This window comes from Balaenoptera borealis (assembly GCF_965194805.1).
Source record: "Balaenoptera borealis genome assembly, chromosome: X".
In the NCBI taxonomy this organism is placed as follows: Eukaryota; Metazoa; Chordata; class Mammalia; order Artiodactyla; family Balaenopteridae; genus Balaenoptera; species Balaenoptera borealis.
Genome location: NC_138881.1, coordinates 13762297 through 13783508, shown reverse-complemented (window position 1 = coordinate 13783508; position 21212 = coordinate 13762297). Strand labels below are relative to the sequence as shown.

Sequence of the window (21212 nt, the reverse complement as noted above, 5' to 3'; positions counted from 1 at the left end):
TCTATTCTTGTAGTTTTACAGAAGTAACATTTGTGAGCCTCGAGTCTGTTCGCTAGAAATGCCTTGACATTTCCCACTGGTGGATTTGTGTTGAGTTTGGTTACACTTGCTTGTATTAGTGCTCAGACCAATTTCTCGTAGCCCAGTGGAACTCCCAGGATGGAGAAATGCCCACTCGGTCAAGTCTCCTGGAGCAAAATTAACGTAGCATCCTCCTGAAAATCAGTGGTGGTGTGAACAGCCCAATTCCTGTCTGCTAACCCGTGCGTAATTGACTTTGACAGATTGTCTGCCGAAGTTCAACACCCATCGAAATGGCTGTGAAGGAAAAGATTTCTATGTTTTGTCACGTGAACCCTGAACAGGTTAGTGCTGCTCTTTAGATTTGAATGCCTTGCAGGCACTTCTGCTGATGCCAGCATTTTACACCTCTTAAATTATCGTATTACTTTTCACAACATTTATAAAAGATTTGGGGGACTCATATGCAACTACGGCTCCCTTGCCCTTAAGTGAACAGTCTTGAGACTCCTGAAATAGATTGTGTGTTTCACTCCTTAAATTTTAATTATAGGTACAAAACCAGGTGGGTTGTTTTTTTAACTCGCAGTCCAACCTCTAGAGAGAGAACCATTTGAAGCCTGCTTATCGTCTCTTTATCTTGTCTTTCCAGGACACTTACGGCTTTTACTTTGATTTCTCTTTTGTACTTGTTACAGCTTAACTCACCCCAAACCACACATTACGGTGACATTCAGACTATCACTTCTGATTACATCAGTGGCCTCAGTTCAGTTCATTGCTACAAAAACCACTGTGACGTGGGTTCAGGTCCTCTGTTCTGCAGGACTTTCCACCTGGGTATCCAAGAGCCGGCTTGTCTTTTCTCTTTCATCTGCTTATCTCTGTCTCTTGTTTGCAATAAGGCTCAGGCACAAGGGATTGGAGTTTAAAAAGTGATATGATGGGTGCTCAGGAAAAGGGCGAGGTTTGGCAGAAACCTTTTGTTTTCTTCAGATTAGCTCGGGGTTCTCTGAAGCCTAAAACCCACCTAATCAGATTTCTGAGTCTCAGGAGGCAGGCTGATGTATTCACTGCCTGATGCTTCAGGGTCAGTGCACAAGTCTGAACTCCTTTGAAAAATGTGATGGCAGGCTTAAAGCACTCTCCTATATCTGTGTGTCATCAAGCCATTTTGGTTTTGTTCCGTTGTTTTTTGTAAATAGTACTTGGTGTGGGTATCACACACATTTAACCTGGTTTCCGAAATAGAAGGATACAGCTTTTAGAGTTGGGTTGCTGAGAGCTCTGAGAACAGATGATACAGTCCAAACTTTCAACTGTATGGAGTTTCTTTTCTTTTCTTTTTTTTTTGGCCATGCCACACGGCTTGCGGGATCTTAGTTCCCTGACCAGGGATTGAACCTGGGCCACAGCAGTGAAAGTGCCGAGTCCTAACCCCTGGACCTCCAGGGAATCCTTGAGTTTATTTTCTTTATAACTATAGATTCTGAAGAATGTTCTATCTCATCAGTCTACAGGCTAGTCTATTAGCCATTTTTTAGCACACTGCTTTTTTTAAAAAAAATTTTTATTGGAGTATAGTTGATTTACAATGTTGTGTTAGTTTCTGCTGTACAGCAAAGTGAATCGGCTATACATATACATATATCTATCTACTCTTTTTTAGATTCTTTTCCCATATAGGTCATTACAGAGTATGGAGTAGAGTGCCCTGTGCTATACAGTAGGTTCTTATTAGTTATCTATATTTTATATACAGTAGTGTGTATATGTCAATCCCAATCTCCCAATATCCTCCCCCAACTACTTCCCCCCCCGCCCCCCAGTAACCATAAGTTTGTTTTCTACATCTGTCAGCACATTGCTTTTTCTCATATGAGTTAATTCTCCCTTTTCTTAGTTCCTGGTGAACTTGCATTTAGAGCTCTTCTCACCTGGATTGCTGAGGAGGGAATGGAAAGTCACAGGCGTCTCTGTGATGTTCTGTTACCATGATATTTGAAAAAATGTCTCTGGCTTGGAGGATAAATGAGTAAATAGCTCCACACCTCATGCCTTCCACTTGTGGGAGTTGTGGCTGTCCAGAGATTTATCAATAATTTTAATTAATAATTGGAATGGAGCCTCATATCAGTGACATCTTGGCACTTTGAATTGTATCAGGGAATGCATGGGTGAGACACAGTAGTCTTAAGTATCAAGTTGTCCATGTCCAAACAGCTTAGGAACCCTTGGTTGGATAGCTGTGGATTGGGAAAGACTGAACACATAGAGTTGGCAGAACATTTCTTGGCATTTATTTAGGATGTGGCAGATCCTTAAATGCCTGCCAGTAGCCCTTTGCATGTACCTGAGAGGGTGGTGAAAGCTCGTTAGGGTGTGAAAAACAACCACACCACCTGGCATTTAAAAGAGCCTTTCTCCCCTGACAAGTGTAATTAATTTGACTGTGTTAATGTGTGCTTCTAAATTTACCCAAATGAAGGGAGCACAGACAAAAGCAACTACAGAGGCAGCAGCAACAACAAATGAGTGAACAAACTTCATACCCACACTTAGAAGACAAGGTGTATGTATTCATTGCTACTGCCTTAACCTAGGCTTAGAAGATGGTGCCTTGGGCCATGTGTCTTGGATACTGACATATAAAGCATTCATGTTCCAATACCAAGTCTCTGACACCCGCTGGGGTTCCTGCAGTTCAACTCAGACACTAACTACCTGGAGTGAGCACCAGACTCCGCAGGTCTTTATAAGACTGCCCTGCACTTCAGACACTCGCCGCAGGTTTCTATTGTCCCACGCCACCCACGCTTCTGCCGGGCTGACTACAAAGTTGAAGCTCCCCATAACCACCTCAAGTTTGATAATTCTCTAGAATGACTCACAACTCCGGAAAGTGCTATACTTATGATTACTGTTTAATTGTAAAGGGTGCAGGTGAACAGCCAGATGAAGAGAGACATAGGGCAAGGTCTAGGAGAGTCCCAGGCACAAGAACTTTTATCCCTGTGGAGTCAGCGTGCACCACCTTCCCGGTACATCTGTAAATTCACCAGCGAGGGTGCTCCCCTGAGTCCTGATGTTCAGCATTTTGATTGGGGTTTCATTACGTAGGCGTGATTGAGTAAATCATCGGTCACCTGATTGAACTCAGTCTCTAGCCCCTGTCCCCTCCGTGGAGGTCAGGTGGCTGAAAGTTCCAGCCTTCTAATGACCTGCTTGGTTTTTCTGGTGACCAACTCCCATCCTGAAGTCATCTAGGGGCCACCCTGAGTCATCTCATTAACTTAACAAAGTTACCCCTATAACTCAGGAAATTGTGAATGTTTTTGAAGCCCTGTGCCAGGAACTAGGAACAAAGAACGTGTATATAGGGAAAAAAATATATATATATTCTACCATAGCATCCATGGTTCCAGATGTAGAATAATGACTTCAGTGTTTTGTAATTAGATCCAACTAACCTTGTGTTAATTCTGACTCCTGTTTAGGTTGCTGTGTTCTTGGTTTTCTTCTGTCAGTATAAATAAACTGCCATCTCTCTTGAGTTTTGGCTCATTCTTACGTTCATTTTTGTGGCATACTTGAGTTGTTCCATTAAATATGGTGTTTTATCATCATTAATCAGGTTATATGTATCCACGATGTTTCTTCCACCTACCGAGTACCTGTGCTTTTGGAGGAACAAGGCATCGTTAAATATTTCAAAGAGAGATTGGATCTGCCTGTTGGGGATTCTGCAAGTAATTTGCTTTTCAAGTGGAGAAATATGGCTGACAGGTACTGTGAAAGGAATTACTAATGTAATTTTTCATAATTCTTGGGTTTGGGGGTAGCATTGAGGTGTACCTTAAAAGGTAACTGTAGCATTCCACTTTCCACATGGGTATGTTTGGTTCTGGAAATAGCTAAAGCTCTAGCATATTGTTAGGGTGTTTTGCTGTGCTCTGAAGATTTCTGGGGCCTTTGATTTTGCTCTACTAAAGCAAAGTGAGTTGAAGGCATTTGGATTCCAGAAATTTAAAAAACCTTTGGAAGCATTTATTTATTAGTTTGTTATTTAGTTTCTGAATATTTTAAACAGTTTAAAATGCTACAGGCTTTGTTTTGTTTTGTTTTGCTTATTTTAAAGATTTGGCTAACATTTCTTAAAGAAAATCCTTCTGAATGGGAAGTTTTGGCTATGGCATTGTTGTTCTATCCTGCAGTTATTAACTATCAGTATCGGCATTAAAAACCTCTGATAGGTTTTAGCTTTAAGACAATCATATTAATTTCAGCAAGGTTTGTCTAATTTGATGTCGTATACAGATTAAATCCCCATCACCTGTTTTCTTTTACTAACTGTTGATGAGGCGTGACTCCATAAAGTCCTGGCTGCTTGACTTCTCCTGCAGCTGAAGTAGAGGCAATAGGCGCAGTAGTTACAAATGAAGGCTCTGGTGTTGCTAAGGAGTAGATCTTAAAAGTTCTCATCACACAAAAAAATGTGTAACTACGTGCAGTGATAGATGTTAACTAGAATATTGTGGTCATCATTTCGTAATATATAAATATATTGAATCATTAGGTTGTACATCTGGAACTAATGTAATGTTGTATGTCAGTTATATCTCAATGAAAAAACGTAAGCTCTGGTGTCAGGCCCCATAGATTCAGACCCCAGCTTCTCCTTTCACTAGCTGTTTGAGTTTGGGCAGATTACTTAACCTCTCTGGGCTTATCCTCCCATCCATATATAATGGGGGGATACTAGTACCACGTTGTGGCACTTATGAGAGAAAATACACCAGGCCTTAACATCACATCAGGCACTATTGGTTACTGATGTCGGTAACAATAATTTAAGTGATTTGATGATGACAAAATCCCGACCTTTGGTAGATGACTAGTAGATTGAAAGTTCTTTTGCCCTTTCACTTTAAAATTTTAAAAGCGTTTTAGAATTTCTGGGGCAAGAAGAATCACGAACAAAGTGCATTTTCGGAACGTAGGTGCTCCCATGACTGGTGACACAACTAAGCCCCTGTCCTCCAGAATGCTTAAGGAATCAGTCACTTTGTAGGAATTTTCTGAGTAGCTTGGGGCTGATCCTCTCTAAGCACTAGAAACTTTAATATTTTAACTCTTTGTGTTGGTAATAGTTCTAAATTTTACTCTATGCCTCTGTGCTTTTTAAAGCCAGTGTTTGGTTTTTGTATTAGTTTCCTGTGTCTGCTGTAATAAGTTACCACAAAATGGGTGGCTTAAACCAATAGAAATTTGTTCTGTCACAGTTGTGGAGGTTAGAAGTCCTGAATCAAGGCGTCAGCAGGGTTGGTTCCTTCTGGAACTCTGAGGGAGAATCTGTTCCATGCGTTTCTCCTGGCTTCTGGGGGCTAGCTTCCTTGGTGTTCCTTGGCTTGTGGGCGCATCACTCCAGTCTCTGCCTCTCTTGTCGCATGTCCTTCTCCTTTGTGTCTTCTTCCTTTCTCTTTTATAAGGATGCTTGTCTTTGCAGTTAGGGTCCATTCTAATCCAGGATGATCTCAACTGGAGATCCTTAACTTAATTGCATCTGCAAAGACCCTGTTTTCCAGATGTGGGCACATTCATAGGTTCTGGGGGACATATGTTTTTTGGGGCCACCATTCAGTTCAGGATTCAAGCAAAGGGGATATTGAGCATCAGTCCCTCTGCATCATGTTGGCCGTGATGTTGGTTCATTGGTCATGGCAGTGTGAAGTGTCCATTCTTTAGGCCCTGTCCCCTCAGTACAGCCTGTAGAGAGATACAAGGAGGCACACAGAGGTCAAAGGGACGGCGTTGATCGTGGAGGTCCAGTGCTGCCCATAGGCCAGGGGTCCCTGGTTGAGCTGGGTGGAAGAACTTGCCTGGGTCTTGAGGTGGGGACAACCCTGCCTCCCCGGGAACCTTCCTGCTGGGGGATGGGCTTACAAAGCCGACCAGCTGACTGCAGTGTCAGCTGCTGCGTCACGCCCAGCTGATGGCTGAGTGGAGAGCACGAGGGGAGGGAGGTGCTTGGCTGGTCCGGGCAGTGCTCCATGAGCCCAGCCTGCAGGGCCAAGAGGGAAAGAGAGCACGGGGGCGTGGGCTCAGCATACCTCCCTGGACGGCGGCTGGACTGACCCAGTGGCCTCCCCCGTTCCCCCCGACCACCCCGCCCCGGGAAGACCAGCAACGAGTGAGTGGAAGGAGGAGTGGGTGCAAGGAGGGACAGGATACGCCCCCCGACCCCACATCGTCTTGGAATCTTGGCTTGATACCAACTTGCTTTGTTACCTGAGTCCTTTCCGTAGAGCTGGGGCGAAGCACGGTCAGGCAGGCAGGCAGTCTCCACAGCGACATAAAATTAACTGGTAAGTTAAAGGTTTACCATCTTTCTCTCACGTTCTTCAGTCACCTTCCTAGAAAGCCACCTCTGCTGTCAGTTTTGACTTCTTAGCTCCTTGTGCCTTTTTCACCTCCCAGCCTGTTTCCATCAGGCTTCTCTTTCACTCTTTGCAGATGTTGATATGAAGGAGGAATAGTCCTCATCCCGGTAACATTTTTGTTCTAAGCTGTTTGGGGAACAGTTTGCTTCAAAGCCCTAAAAGATCTTCAGCCCCAAGTGACATTCCCGCATACTTAGTACCAGACCAGGCATTTTTCATGTTCCTTGAACAGATCTCCTGACGAAAGCAACGGTAAAGATTATGTCTCTAATGGTAAAATGTGATTGAGTGTCTCATGTAGAATGGAATTTTCTCATAAAAATGATCTAAGTGGCTTATAGTATTTTAAATAGTTCTCTCAGCACCATTCTTCAGGAATGCCATAAATAACCTGGCTTTTGTGGGCCAGCTGGGAATGTAACAATTTTTAATGTAGACACTTTGAATGCATTTTCTTATATCACCTTACAAAGTTAGTATTGGAGTGTTTCCTATTGACACTGAGAATGCATTTTCTTATACAGTGTCACGTTATAAATGAATTTCAGGACAGCTCATGTTTATGAGATGGGGAGAGCTTTTTTTTAAAATATTTATTATTTATTTTTGGTTGCATTGGGTCTTTGTTGCTGTGCACAGGCTTTCTCTAGTTGCGGCGAGTGGGGGCTACTCTTCGTTGCCGTGCATGGGCTTCTCATTGTGATGGCTTCTCTTGTTGCGGAGCACGGGCTCTAGGCGCGTGGGCTTCAGTGGTTGTGGCACGTGGGCTCAGTAGTTATGGCTCACGGGCTCTAGAGCACAGGCTCAGTTGTAGCACACGGGCTTTGTTGCTCCACGGCATGTGGGATCTTCCCAGACCAGGGCTCGAACCTGTGTTCCCTGCATTGGCAGGCGGATTCTTAACCACTGCCACCAGGGAAGCCTGGGGAGAGCTTTTTTATTTTTTATTTTTAATGCTTTTAACTTTTTCTCTGATATACTCTCCTCAGATTTATATCTTTGCCTGCTTATGTAAGCCAATGTTGGGCTTTCTCATGATTTTCAAATCTCTTGGGGTACAGATTGTTATTCTTTGGGGGTGGGGTGGGGAATCTGAGTCAAGTACATCAAGTTCAAGGCACGTCTGCTCCTCAGGTTTTAAAAAGTGCCTTGGGATAAGAACAGTGGCTGTCATTATGCTTGTGATGTGATGTTACATGCATATAACCTTTAAGCTTGTTTTCCTTCCCAGGTATGAAAGGTTACAGAAAACGTGTTCCATAGCCCTGGTTGGCAAATACACCAAGCTCAGGGACTGCTATGCCTCTGTGTTCAAAGCCCTGGAACACTCAGCGTTGGCCATCAACCGCAAGTTGAATCTGATGGTGAGCCCCTCCCTGGTCTTCTGCGTATTTCAGGCATTCATCGTGAAATCTCGTGTTGCAGAGAGGCAGGTTGTGTTCAAGGATCCCCAAGTCCACCTCCAGGGTTAATGATTCACCAGGAGGACACAGAGGACTCAGCATACAGCTGTACTCACGATTATGACTTATTTTAGTGATAGGATGCAGAGCCAAATCAGCAAAGGAAAAGGCACGTGGGATGAAGTCTGGGGAAACCAGGTGTAAGCTTCCAACAGCCCTCCTCCAGTGGAGTCACAGAGGACGTGCTTAAATCCCCCAGCAGCGAGCTGTAACAGCACAGGTGAAGTGCTGTCTACCAGGGAAGCTCATTAGAGACTCAGCGCCCGGGGTTTTTACTGGGAGCTGGTCACACAGATGCTCTCTGCCTCCTGAGTGTCAAAATTCCAGACTCCCAGGAGGAAGGCAGGTGTTCAGCTTAAATCATGTTGTTTCTTCAAACACTGTAGGCACACTGAGCCACTCTTACTGGTTCTTGGGAATGGTGGGAACCCTCCCCAGATCCAAGTTCCAGATGCCAGACAAGGCCCAAACTTGTAAGCAGGCATTTCCAAGGATTTCAGTCTGTTAACTTTTTTCTGCATACAGGTTTAAGGCACAGTTTTTGAAATTAGGCTTTGCACATTCAGGGACATATATACTTCATGCTCATTTAACTATTTTGTGTTTGTCTAATGAGAAAATAATAGAACTTTATTTCCCGTTTAGCGTGGGAATTGAACCCAGATTTTTAAAATGCCATATTTATATATATTTCCCTTTCTAACTTGCAGGACTGATATCTGGCAAACAGTGATTGTTTGTTTTTTAAACAGTATTATGGGATAGCAGAGGTGGAGTTATATATAGCTTGAGTATATTCTTTGTTAGATATAGAAGTAGTATATGCTCAGTGTAGAAAATTTAAGCAAAGCATAATGTAAAATGCAGAAAGTGGAAGGTTCTTCCTCCGTGAAATCCCACTTCTCTTGTTGTACCTGTCGTTCCCAGTTTGATGCATATCTTTCTAGAGTTTTCTCTCCCTATATAAATGTTTATATTTAATGTTATTCTCTCTGGGTATATCACAGTTTAGGGAGGCCTTATTATCTTGATTTAAATGGTAAAACCTTAATATAATGAGCCAAAAGATACACTTATATGTTCAAGAAACTTAGTAACTTCCAGCTTAGGACCTATCCGGTTTTCTCTCACCTCTCTGTAGCTTCCTTCTCTAGTCACTGTTTATTTTTGACTTTCCAGGGAACAGTTCCCTCCCTGTTCTTCCTCTCCCTTCCTAGTCTGCCAGACCCTCATAGAAAAAAGAAAACAATAGAAAATCTGTTATAATACTAATTTTATAAAGTAAAATTTTGTATCTTAAGATATGTTCAGATAGTAATTTTTACAACAGAAATTCGAAAATAATAGAGACATATAGGGACTGTTATGTACATAGGAATTGTTGTACATGTTTTTCATGTAGTAGAATTCATTGATGGTGGCTTCTACTAAGTACTGTTTGAATCATGGGCTTGTGCTGTGTTTATCTCGCCTGGCTTTTGCAGTAATTTCCCGACTGGTTTTCAGTTTTCCTTCCCTTTCCTTCACTGAGCCAGAGTGATTTTTCTAAGATCGCTCTCTGTTCCTTCAGATCTTTCAGTGGCTTCAAGTATAAACTTCTCTCACTGGATGGAGCTTCTTTTGAGGTCCCCAGAGTGGTCACCACTTTCTGTTTTTTGTTTTTTGTCTTTCTGGTTTTTGAAGCTGTTCCTTCACAGCCCTCCCCCACCCCCCGCACCCCTTCCCACTTGCCCCCCAACTGCACACACGCGCTCGGCTCGCGTCCACTCATCCTCGAGGGCTTAGCTTCTTGGACATCCCCTTCCCAGAGGGCTTCCCCGAAGGCGCTCTTGCCTTTCTTCTCTCCAGTCCACATACGTATCAGCTGCGGCTCCTGGTTCCTTCCGCAGCGTTCTCTTCTTTGCCCATCGTAGCCATTACCTCCCTGTGATGTGGATGCCTGTTTATTTGGTTTCATAACCTGCCTGAAAGATTGTAAGAGCCACAAGAGAGAGATGGTGCTTTTCTATGCTAAGTGACCAGTACAGTGTTTGCATAATAAGTAGTCATCGAATAATTGTGTATTAGATGGCTCTAGTATTTTCCAGTTTTTATTTTCCTGAAATGTTCCTTTAACTTGTTGCATGTTTTTAGTACATAGACTCCATTGATCTGGAGCAGACTACCGAAACTGAGGACCCTGTGAAATTCCACGAAGCTTGGCAGAAACTCTGCAAAGCTGAGTAAGTACCAAGGACCATCCACTCCAGTTAGGAGAACGCCATTGTGATTTTTTCCATGATTCGATTTACCCCAATTACTAATTTTTGTGCATTTTGAAGTGTAGTTTGGAGTACTTGTGGTGATTCTGGATGGTTGTGCTGCATTCACGCTGCATTTACTTTGAAACGTGCCATGTCAATGTTAGGGGCACGTGCAGTGGAGATGGTTTCATTCTGGGGAGGATGACGATACCGTATTGGCGGGAAAGTGAGCTGATGCTACTGAAAGATGCAGAGGTGGACCTTACATATACAAAGTTAAAGTGCAAGAATGACAATCCTCCCTCCTCTCTTGGTTTTATTTTCTTTTCCACATCCTTTGATTCTAGGTTTTATTTTGTAAGTAAGCAATAAAACTTTTGGGGGTGGCATTGTGTTGTGAGGGTAGCATGGCCCTTGGGTTTTTCTCTTGAACTCTTGTGTTTTTGTTTTTTTAAAAAATTTATTTATTTATTTATTTTTGGCTGTGTTGGGGCTTTGTTGCTGCGCGTGGGCTTTCTCTAGGTACGGTGAGCAGGGGCTACTCTTCGTTGTCGTGCGCGGGCTTCTCATTGCGGTGACATCTCTTGTTGCGGAGCACGGGCTCTAGGCACACGGGCACACAACAGTAGTTGTGGCGCATGGGCTTAGTTGCTCCACGGCATGTGGGATCTTCCCAGACCAGGGATCAAACCCGTGTCCCCTGCATTGGCAGGAGGATTCTTAACCACTGTGCCACCAGGGAAGCCCCAGAGGTCTTAACATTTGTATAAAAGTACTTTTAAAAGAACCTTAACCTATTTTTATTCAGATAATTCTTTCAGTGGCATTTTTAATTGAATTGAGCTTCTCAGTCACTATGCTCACGTGCTGCAAAGACCTATGAGAAAATATATATCAAGGTCAGTTGTGAGAAATTGTTGCAACTTCTTTATAACATTGGGAGGATTTCAAGAAGAAAGTTCAGGATGTGAAATCATGTAATCAGTTCTGAAAATAGACTCCAAGCGTATTCTCTAGCAGCTGTGCCAAGTGTCGGATTTGGGATCAATAAGCATGAATGGCTGAAAACAAGAGTTTACAAATAAAAATAATGTCAAATTTCCCCTCCTCTTGTGTTGCTTGCAGTGGTGTTCTTGTGCCAGGAGGCTTCGGAATCAGAGGAACGTTGGGAAAACTCCAGGCGATTTCTTGGGCACGGTCAAGGAAGATTCCTTTTCTGGGTAAAACTGATGTTTATGAATCCTAACTATGAGTTTTTTAGATTTTTGACACCTAGTAGGGTAACACGTAATAGAGTTTGTTAATGTGAAAAGTGTGATCTTGAATTTGAATATTCAGGTGCCAAATAGTTTGCTACAGGGTCTGGAAACTATATTCTGCAAGCCTTACCTGGCTTGCAGCGTTTTTGTAAATAAAGCTTTATTGGAACACAGCCACACCAATTGGTTTACATATTGTCTGTGGCTGTTTTCGCGATACAGTGGCAGAGTTTGAGACCCTACAGCCTGCAAGGCCTAAAATCTCTACTCTCTGGCCCTTGGCCAAAAACATTTGCCAGCCCAGGAGAACTTACCACTGTTCTGGTTGTGTAGCAAGAGGCTGGGAGGAACCTCTGTTCATACCTGCCCTTCTCCGATTCCACCTTTCACCACTTCGAGCAAACATCTCAACAGAATGCCACAATGTTATTTCTCATCAGAAAAAAAAGCTTAACTTGAAATTTATATGCTCCTTCTAGAAAAGATAATACAGAAAGACCATCCAACATTACAGGGGCAGCTCTGTTAAGATTTAGTAGAGCTGGGTCTTTTCAATGCTTTTGTTCAAATTGCAAAGCATGGCTTCTGGAGCAATGGAACCAGATGAAATGGAACACTGATGGGATAAAGGCAGCCCTGCAGCTGGGGATTCAGGCGGAAGAGGGAGTGGGGAGAGGCCATGTTTCATGCTGTGCTTGCATGGGCTGGTGGGTTTATGAACTGACTGGACCGGCTTTGGTACTCTTTACTTAATATCATCAGACTGTTCATTTTCCCCCTTGCCTGTTCTTTGATTAGCTTCCTAGACGCTCTCCACTTGGGATCCATTTTCAAAAGAGAAGCCAGGAGTAGTTACCTTGATACCTTGCTTTGTTTTATCCATCTAAGCTCATCTGGGCCACTGTTTTCTTTTGAAGTAATCTTGTTTAGTTTCTGTCTGAACGTGGTTAGCATTCTTCAGATAATTTTCACTGTGTAGAATAGTTTGCAGCTCTTTAAATTTCTCTTTAACACACTGTCTCTTTATGTCCTAGCCTTATGAAACTTTCTAAAGTGCCCCCAAAGCACTCAGCTGTTTCACGCTTATTGACTTTTGTTCTGGCGTGCCTGGTATATTGACTGCTCTCTCCTTTGAGCCCCTGTGTACCTTGAATATATCTATAAAAGCATCTGGAATGCTCCTTGGCATTTGTTTATTGGAGAGAATCGGTGGGCCGCAGTGAATGTGGAGATCAGCGAGGGGCACATCCCTGTGGCAACAGGCCTGGGCCTACGCAGGTCCCCTTTTCTCCTTACTGAGCTCTCCGTTCAGTTCCATTTGGCCTCTCCGTCGCGCTCCAGCCTGCGGTGGAGGTACCAGCTCCCCCAGCTGCTGCTGTTTCCCTGCAGTGAGGTTTAGGGCTGTTCTGGGCTCAGCAGCTGGGCACAGACCTCCCGCTCCCCTGCCCACCTGTAGGTGCTCCTTGGATCCCAGCCTGCTGGCCAGCCGGGGGCTGCCCACAAGCAGAGCCCGCATTTAAGGTCGTGAATCTACCTTGAGAAGAGGGGGTGTGAAGTCCCAGCCCACGGAGACTCCCTCTTGAATTGGGGTGTTGTTAGACATTCTCTGAAGGAGTCGGGCGCTTTGGGGCAGCCCTGCAGCCCACAAGTGTGCCTCGATCTAGAGACACATTTGCAGGGAGGCAGATTTGCCTTTTGGACCTTGCCTTCTCCTTTCCTGCCCTTTTCTGACCTCGCATTTATTCCTCCTCGAGTTTGGGTCGTCCAACCCCTTCCCTGCCCCTGCCACACGTGTTCTGAGGGCAGAGGCTACAGCAGCAAACTTGCTTTTTTGGAGCCTACATTCTAGATGGAGGAGATAGACAGCAAATAAGAGAACAGAAAATACGAAGCAGTACAAAATAACGTTCATTTGCTTTATATATGTGCTTTTTAAAATAGGAGTTTGCCTTGGGATGCAACTGGCGGTGATAGAATTTGCGAGAAACTGCCTTAACTTGAAAGGTAAGTCTGAGATTGTCTAATAACCTCTTAGTAAAAAGCATTCTTATTACTTGAAGTATTTTTCAGTACTATTGGTGAGTTACTGAACTCATTTCTTTATCTTCAGATGCTGATTCCACAGAATTTGAGCCAAATGCCCATGTTCCTGTGGTAAGTGGCTTAACTTTCTGGGTTGGGTCATTGTTTTGTTTCTGGCTCTGGCATAAACTCATGAGGGGTTATTCTTATTATTTTCTTCATTCTGACATCAGGACATTTTAATTATATATGATTTTTCTTATTCTTATTACTCTTATTGTTATTAGTTTATATCAAACCACTTTGTTCTCAGTCGTCCACCTTGTCAGTTGTGCCTTGAAGGAAGACACAGTCCTAGATTGGTTTCTCTTTGCAGTAGTTTTCAAGCTGAACGTTTAGGAAAGGGTTGAGTTGACTGTGACGACAGTTGATCACAGCTGATGTGAACACACAGGCTGTCCTGTCTCTAGACCCATCCCCGTCTGTTCTTCTGCTGCTCCTCATCTTTCACCGATTCCTTTTCCTGTAAAACGTTCAGTCCAAGATTTTGGCTGGGAGTGAAGGCCATTGTGCTCTGTCACCTGCTGCTCTGCTAACTTATCCCGTGGCATCCCCGTCTCTCCTGCACTTGGGGTTTTATAGTTGGACAATCTGAATGAGTTTTTTAGGTGTATCCTGAGATGTCCCCGTCCTGCAACCTCCTTACCCCTGGAATCTCAATAAAACCGATGAAAAATTTAATTACAAAAATAAACCAAACCTGATTACTGACAACTTCCTATTCATCCTGGGAAGCCATTTCTGACCTCCTTTGTTTCCTGGCCTCTGCCTTCTGTACCTTGTACCACCTCTATCAGAGTATACACCTCACCATTGTGATTGGTTTTTTATTAACAGTTTATTGAGATATAATTCACATACCATAAAATTTAGCCATCGAAAGTGTACAATGCAGTGACTTAGCACATTCACAGATCTCTGCAACCACCACCACCATCAATTTTGGACCATCTTGATTACTCCAAAAAGAAATTCCACACCCTTTAGCTGACATCCCCAAGCCGCCTGTCCTTCTAGCTCTAGGCAACCATTAATCTGTTTTCTGTCTCTATATATTTGCCTATTCTGGCCATTTCATATACAGTTGACCTTTGAATAATGCAAGGGTCAGGGGCTGACCCTCCATGCAGTCAAAAATCTGCCTATAACTCCTAGTCGCCTCTCCGTATATGTGTTCCTCTGTATCTGTGGTTCCGCATCTACGGCTTCAACCAGCCATGGACCATGTAGTACTATTTACTATGGAAAGAAAGCATGTCTAAGTGGACCTGCTCAGTTCAAACCTGTGTTAGTCAATTGTAAATGGAATCATACAATATGTGGCCTTTTGTGACTGGCTTCTTTCATTTAACATAACATTGTCAAGATCTGTCTGTGTTGTAGCATGTATCAGTACTTTGTTTCTTATCCATTCATCCTCTGATGGACATTTGCTGTTTCCACTTTTTGGCTACTACAAATAATGCTGCTATGAATATTTGTGTACAAGTTTTTGTATGGACATATGTTTTTGTTTCACTTGGGTCTATACCTAGGAGTGGAATTGTGGGTCATATGGTGACTGTATGTTTAATTTTTTGAGGAACTGCCAGACTGTTTTCCAAAGTGGCTGCAGCATTTTACATTCCCACCAGCAGTGTGTGAGGGTTCCGATTTCTTCGTATCCTCAACACTTGTTATTGTCTTTTTGATTACAGTTGACTCTTGAACAACACGGATTTGAACTGCATGGGTCCACATATACGTTGGTTTTTTTTTTTTTATTTTCAATAAATACATACTACACTACTACATGATCCAGTAGGTTGAATTCACGGGTGTGGGACTGCAGATACAGAGGGCCAAGTGTAAAGTTATATTCGAATTTTTGACTGCTTGGGGGTCAGTGCCCCTAAGCCCTGCATTGTTCAAGGGTCAACCGTATAGCCGTTCTAGTGGGTGTGAAGTTGTGGCTCACTGTGGCTTTGATTCACGTTTCCTTGATGTCTGAGGATGTCGAACATCTTCTCGTATGCGTATTGGCCACTTGTATATCATCTTTGGAGAACTGTCTATTCAGATACTTTGCCCACTTTTAAATTGGGTTATTTGTCATTTTATTATTAAGTTGTAAGAGTTTTTTATATAATCTAGATACAAGTTCCTTATTAGATATATAACTTGTACTACTGACGTTTGGGGCCAGATGATTGTCCTGTTCATTGCAGGATGTTCAGCAGCGTCCTTGGCCTCTACCCACTAGATGTCAGTAGTACACTTCTCCCAAACCCCAGTTGTGACACTAAAAATACCTCCAGACATTGCCAAACATCCCCTGGGGACACAGGTGGAATAGCCCCCGTTGAGAAACACTGATTCAGAGAAATCTAGTTCTGTTCTCTCCCCTCCAGCATAGTCCCTTCCTTCCCTATGGCAACCATTAATTCTTTTTTTTAATGGGTTTTCTTTCCATTTTTAAAATATAAGTAAACCTGTATGTCTACTTGTAACCCCCTCCCCTTCTTAGATAAATGACAGCATACTCTGCCCATTTTTTCTGCCTTGCTTTTTTCACTTAACTCTATATGCTGGAGTGGAGATCACTCCGTGGAAGGATATAGAGATATTCTTCACTCATTTTTTTTTTTTTAATAAATTTTTAAATTTATTTTTGGCTGTGTTGGGTCTTCGTTGCTGTGCGCGGGCTTTTCTCTAGTTACGGTGAGCGGGGGCTACTCTTGGTTGTGGTGCGCGGGCTGCTCATTGCAGTGGCTTCTCTTGTTGCGGAGCACGGGCTCTAGGCGTGCAGGCTTCAGTAGTTGTGGCCCATGGGCTCAGTAGTTGTGGCTCGCAGGCTCTAGAGCGCAGGCTCAGTAGTTGGGGCACACGGGCTTAGTTACTCCGGGGCCTGTGGGATCTTCCTGGACCAGGGCTCGAACCCCGTGTCCCTGCATTGCCAGGCGGATTCTTAACCACTGCACCACCAAGGAAGTCCACTTCACTCATTTTTATAGCTTGCAATTCAGACTATAATGAATTGTAACTTCCCAGCCAGATGACACTTTTAAGTCTTATGCTCAGAAGACTTAATACAAGTGAAGAGTTCCTTACAAGGCTTTAACAGAAACATACGTCCTGACTAATGGCTGAAATGGCTGTGCCAGGCGAACCTTGGGTTTTCTTTTAGAGAATACTTTGGGATAGAAAGTGATTTTACCAGTAGGTGCCACTGTTAGATAGCTTTGGCAAGGTTAATTCCTTGATGACTATCCTTTACTCTTTGTGTGTGTGTGTGTGTGTTTGCATATTTTTAAGACATATATACACAGGATAAAAAAGTTAAGCCCTACAGAAAAGGTATAAAACTGCCTCTCATGTGCCCCTACCTCACCTCAGTTCCCTTACCCAGAGGTGACTACCTTCATCCATTTCTTTTGTTATTCTTCCAAAGATTGTGTGTGTGTGTATGTGTACAAATGCCTACTGCAAACATATATGGACATATGTTCCCTTAAAAAAATACATATGCTACCATGCTTGAGACATCATTCCCCTTGCTTTTTTTTTTTTTTTTAAATAAATTTCTTTATTTTATTTATTTATTTTTGGCTATGGTGGGTCTTTGTTGCTGCATGCGGGCTTTCTCTAGTTGCGGTGAGCAGGGACTACTCTTCGTTGTGGTGTGTGGGCTTCTCATTGCGGTGGCTTCTCTTGTTGCGGAGCACAGGCTCTAGGCGCGCGGGCTCAGTAGTTGTGGCGTGCGGGCTCAGTAGTTGTGGCACGCGGGCTCAGCAGTTGTGGCTTGCGGGCTCTAGAGCGCAGGCTCAGTAGTTGTGGCGCATGGGCTTAGTTGCTCCTCGGCATGTGGGATCTTCCTGGACCAGGGCTCAAACCCGTGTCCCCTGCATTGGCAGGCGGATTCTTAACCACTGCGCCACCAGGGAAGTCCCCTCCTTGCTTTTTGTACTCATCACTCCACATCAGTGCACAGGGATCTTCTACATGGCTTGCCTTGCTCTACACATCATTCTTTATTTAAACAGTCTCATATTGGTGAATATTTAGGTTGTGTCCATTATTTGCTGCTTTAAATCATGCTGCAAATTAGTATCTGTACATATGTTCTCATAGCGACACACACACACTTCTATGGGATGAATTCGTAAAAGGGGAATTGCGAAGTCAGAGGAATTGTGCGTTTTACATTTTGATAGTTTCTATACTCATAAGTGAGATGAGAACAATAAAACCTAATTGCTACTGAACATCTTTATGTCCTGCAATCAGTTTGTTGGAGAAAAATAGCCTTAAGAGCCACCATTTATGAGGATGGGGAGAAGTCTTATTGAAGGAAAAGACTAAGGTAATAGAATCACCAGGCAGCAGACACCAGGAAGCCTGGGGAATCACTTAAACTTGAGCAAATAACAATGACTTACAGTGGGTAATGGCCATTCTGGCCCTTCTTGCTAAGAAAGTAAATAGTTTGGAAACCAGGAGCCTCCTAAAGGGTATATTTGCAGCTAAAATCTGTTTCATGGGTGTTGGGGAGAAAAAATCATTTTCCCTCTACTCTTCTAGATTCTTGGCTGAGGCCCCCTGTAATAAAGGAATAACGGGAAAAACAAACAGAAGCTTTAATAACATGGATACCTCCTGTATACCCAGGAAAACTGAGTAACTCCCAGAAATGGCCCAAGCCACCATCTTAAGTACCGTCTCCAGCTACAGAGAAAAGAAGATGTTGGGGGTGGAGGCATTTATGGGAGGTTTTCAAGGCAAAGCACAGTAAACAAGGGTGAGTTTGTTATGCGGATTTAAGTCCCTGCCTTCTCCATTGAGAAGAGTTTCTAGAGATTTAGAGTCACCCTTCTCTTCCTGGTACAGAGAGGGAGACACCCTTACAAATGGAGGTTTCCCTTATAAATGCAAATGTCTCTAACAAAAGGGTAACTTCTGTTCTGTTTTAGAGCTTCTCCTATGTCTCCTGTTTCTTAAAAATAATCAGCCCATGATAATCTTTATGCCAAAGAGACATATTTTGTGTGTGTGGGGCAAATTCTGCTCCCCTTCGTGGGCCATCGTGACCCTCCTTTGGCATGCATGATTAGTCTTATGGTTGCTTATTAAATCAGTAGAGATACTGGCATACAGGACAGATATCTAAGAGGGGGCGTCTCTTATGCACATAAAAGGAGAAATAGGTTTTTTTCTAAGAGTGAAGGTAGAGTCTTTCTGAGTCTGGAAGTACCAGGAGAGAGTGAGTAAAATTTATTTTATTGTGCCATTTCTCTGCTTGATCCACAAGGTGAGATAGAAGGCTCTGGAACTTTGCAGAATATTTAGGTTCTACAGCAAGTCTGACTTTCTGGCCTGCTTTAAAGCAGCTTCACCTGCCTTCTAGATGATGCGTACCAGGAACAGAGCTGTAGCTGACTTGTATTCTGACTCTGTATCAATCACATGGCTGCTGCTGACACCCTTGACCTTGAATTTGGCTTCACATCTCTCCAGTTCATGTGGAGGATAGCTCATGGCATTGTAGAGTTTATATTTAGAATGTTTTTGGCTTTTGAGATATATATAGGAAGAATGATCTCAATCTGATGTTTAGGTATGTGGATATGCATAATTTTTAGCATTTCTTTTCTGTTTACTGAAAATAGTAACTTAAAAATCTGAATTTACATTAGACATGGAAACAGAATCTGAAAACAGAATCCATGTTCCACATTCAAACACATCAACACAGACTGGTGTCAACTAAAAAAGTAATACAGGAGGCTGCAAATAGGAAAAGAGTTAATTTGGAATCTTAAGAATTGCAATTTGGGGGAATTCCCTGCCAGTGGTTAGAACTCCACGCTTTCACTGTCGGGGGGGCCCGGGTTCGATCCCTGGTCGGGGAACTAAGATCCCAGAAGCCCCGCTGCATGGCCAAAAAGAAAAAAAAAAAACAATTTGGGAGACATAGATTTGTGTAATCCTAAAAGAGTGTTCTGAGGAAGAGAGAGGGCTTATAAAGACAGAATGCCAAGAGGTTGTTAAAAGTTGCTTGGTAAGAATTGTGATAGACTCTGATGCGAGTCAGAGAATATTTGCCTTTGAGGAATCATGAGTTGTTTTAGGGTAGGGGTCCAGTAAATATCTTGAGTTTCTGGCAGGTGTTCTGAAGCCGAATCTGGCCTCTGTACCCCAACACCAAATTAAATTTCAGAGACAGAGTTTTAGGTGAAGTAGAAAAGAATAGCTTTATTGCTTTGCCAGGCAAAGGGGGCTACAGCAGGCTAATGCCCTCAAAACTGTGTCCCGACCTGGAGGGGTAGTGAGGAGTTTTATAGTAATGGTTCACAGAGGGTGTGATCAGCTCGTGGACGTTCTTCTGATTGGTTGGTGGTGAACTTGGAACCTTCTGGTTCCAACTGGTCTGGGGTCTACGTGCTTGTGGTCAGCATGCAGTTAACTTCTCCCACCTGGTGGGGGCTTCAGCATCTGCAAAACAGCTCAAAGATATTGTTATGTGTGTCCCTTGAGGGGAACCAGGAGCCTGCCGCAAGGCTGCACTGTTGTTTCTCTTGACTGTTCCTCCCTTGTCTCCTTATCCCCTCCCTTCCCTAATTAGCATCGGTTTGAACCTGCTCCTTGGAACTCAGGGAAGGTCAGGGAGGCTGAATGAAGCCTATTTCCTGTAATCAAGAAATGGGGGACACGGAAGGGCTTTGGTGCTCAGGAGCCCCACAGGGTCCTGCTTGGTATCAGTTCTGATGACTTCATTGGGTCAAAAGGTCAGATTCCATCCAGGCTGACATGTGCATAAGTCATACTTCCTTAGTGGCCTCCTGGCTCCATTTTAGAGAGTTCTCTTAGCAGTACTGAGTGCATTTTGATTTTTCCTTTCACACATGTACACTTGGACGGTGCTATTGGTAAGGAAGAGTGAGAAATGTGAAGCATTTTAAGCAGATGCAAATGGAGATTTGAGATTGTGGCATTTGATATTATTGCAGTTTTGGTTATTTATCATAGATGTGACTTCTTTTACCCCTTTTTGATCCAAGAATTTTCAAAGCCAAAATTAATTTTACATCTGACACAGTGGATTTATGATAGTCACATATAATTAAAAATGCATTCAGGTGAAGGGTAATTTGTGTTATATACTAAGCATAATTAATGCATAACATTTTCCCACCTTTAGTTGAAGCCCTGTTTGAAATATTTTCTACTTTCATTTATTTTTCAACAATTTCATATGGAAAGCAAATTAAGAGCATTAAAAAACCCAGACAGCCACTTACAGTAACCTTCCAGGCAACTTTTGTAACTTTGAAGACTGCTTTAATTTAGAACATTGTAGTAAGCATCTCCCAACTAACAAAATGATCTTAAAGAAGTCATTTGGAGCTTAGTTTGGGCTAAAGAACTTTCTTCTCATAAAAGCAGCTGTGAGGAAGACAGCTGTACTGTGGGTAAAATAGCTTTTTATGGACCAGTCTGGGAGCCTAATAGTCACTTAATCCTGTCTCTGTGGGGACCATAGGTTCAGAGTTGATATCAGGCTGTTACTGGAGTCTACTTTTTAGAAGAAGTCAGCACAGCTGGGAGTAAGCCCCCATTAGTGAATCAATAAGGGTAGTCCATAATTTTAACAATAACTGAATGACTAAATGAGTACTTCAAAGCTAATGTATTTGAAAGCTTTTATACCTTTAGCTCAATGGGAAA

At 43.0% G+C, this 21212-nt stretch overlaps 1 protein-coding gene across 10 annotated transcripts in view; it reads left to right on the top strand.

Annotated features, from left to right (window-relative positions):
• The window catches only part of CTPS2 (CTP synthase 2), a 128940-nt gene that overhangs the window by 35333 nt on the left and 72395 nt on the right, over positions 1-21212 (top strand). For 9 of the 10 annotated variants that reach the window (XM_082375689.1, XM_082375684.1, XM_082375692.1 and 6 more), the window contains 7 exons: positions 285-365; positions 3656-3807; positions 7693-7825; positions 10058-10146; positions 11293-11387; positions 13368-13430; positions 13537-13580. In XM_082375689.1, coding sequence (XP_082231815.1) covers positions 285-365; positions 3656-3807; positions 7693-7825; positions 10058-10146; positions 11293-11387; positions 13368-13430; positions 13537-13580 — 657 coding nt within the window. Of the gene's footprint in view, positions 1-284; positions 366-3655; positions 3808-7692; positions 7826-10057; positions 10147-11292; positions 11388-13367; positions 13431-13536; positions 13581-13735; positions 14206-21212 lie in introns of those variants that run through there. The other variant, XM_082375691.1, reaches the window with a different exon arrangement.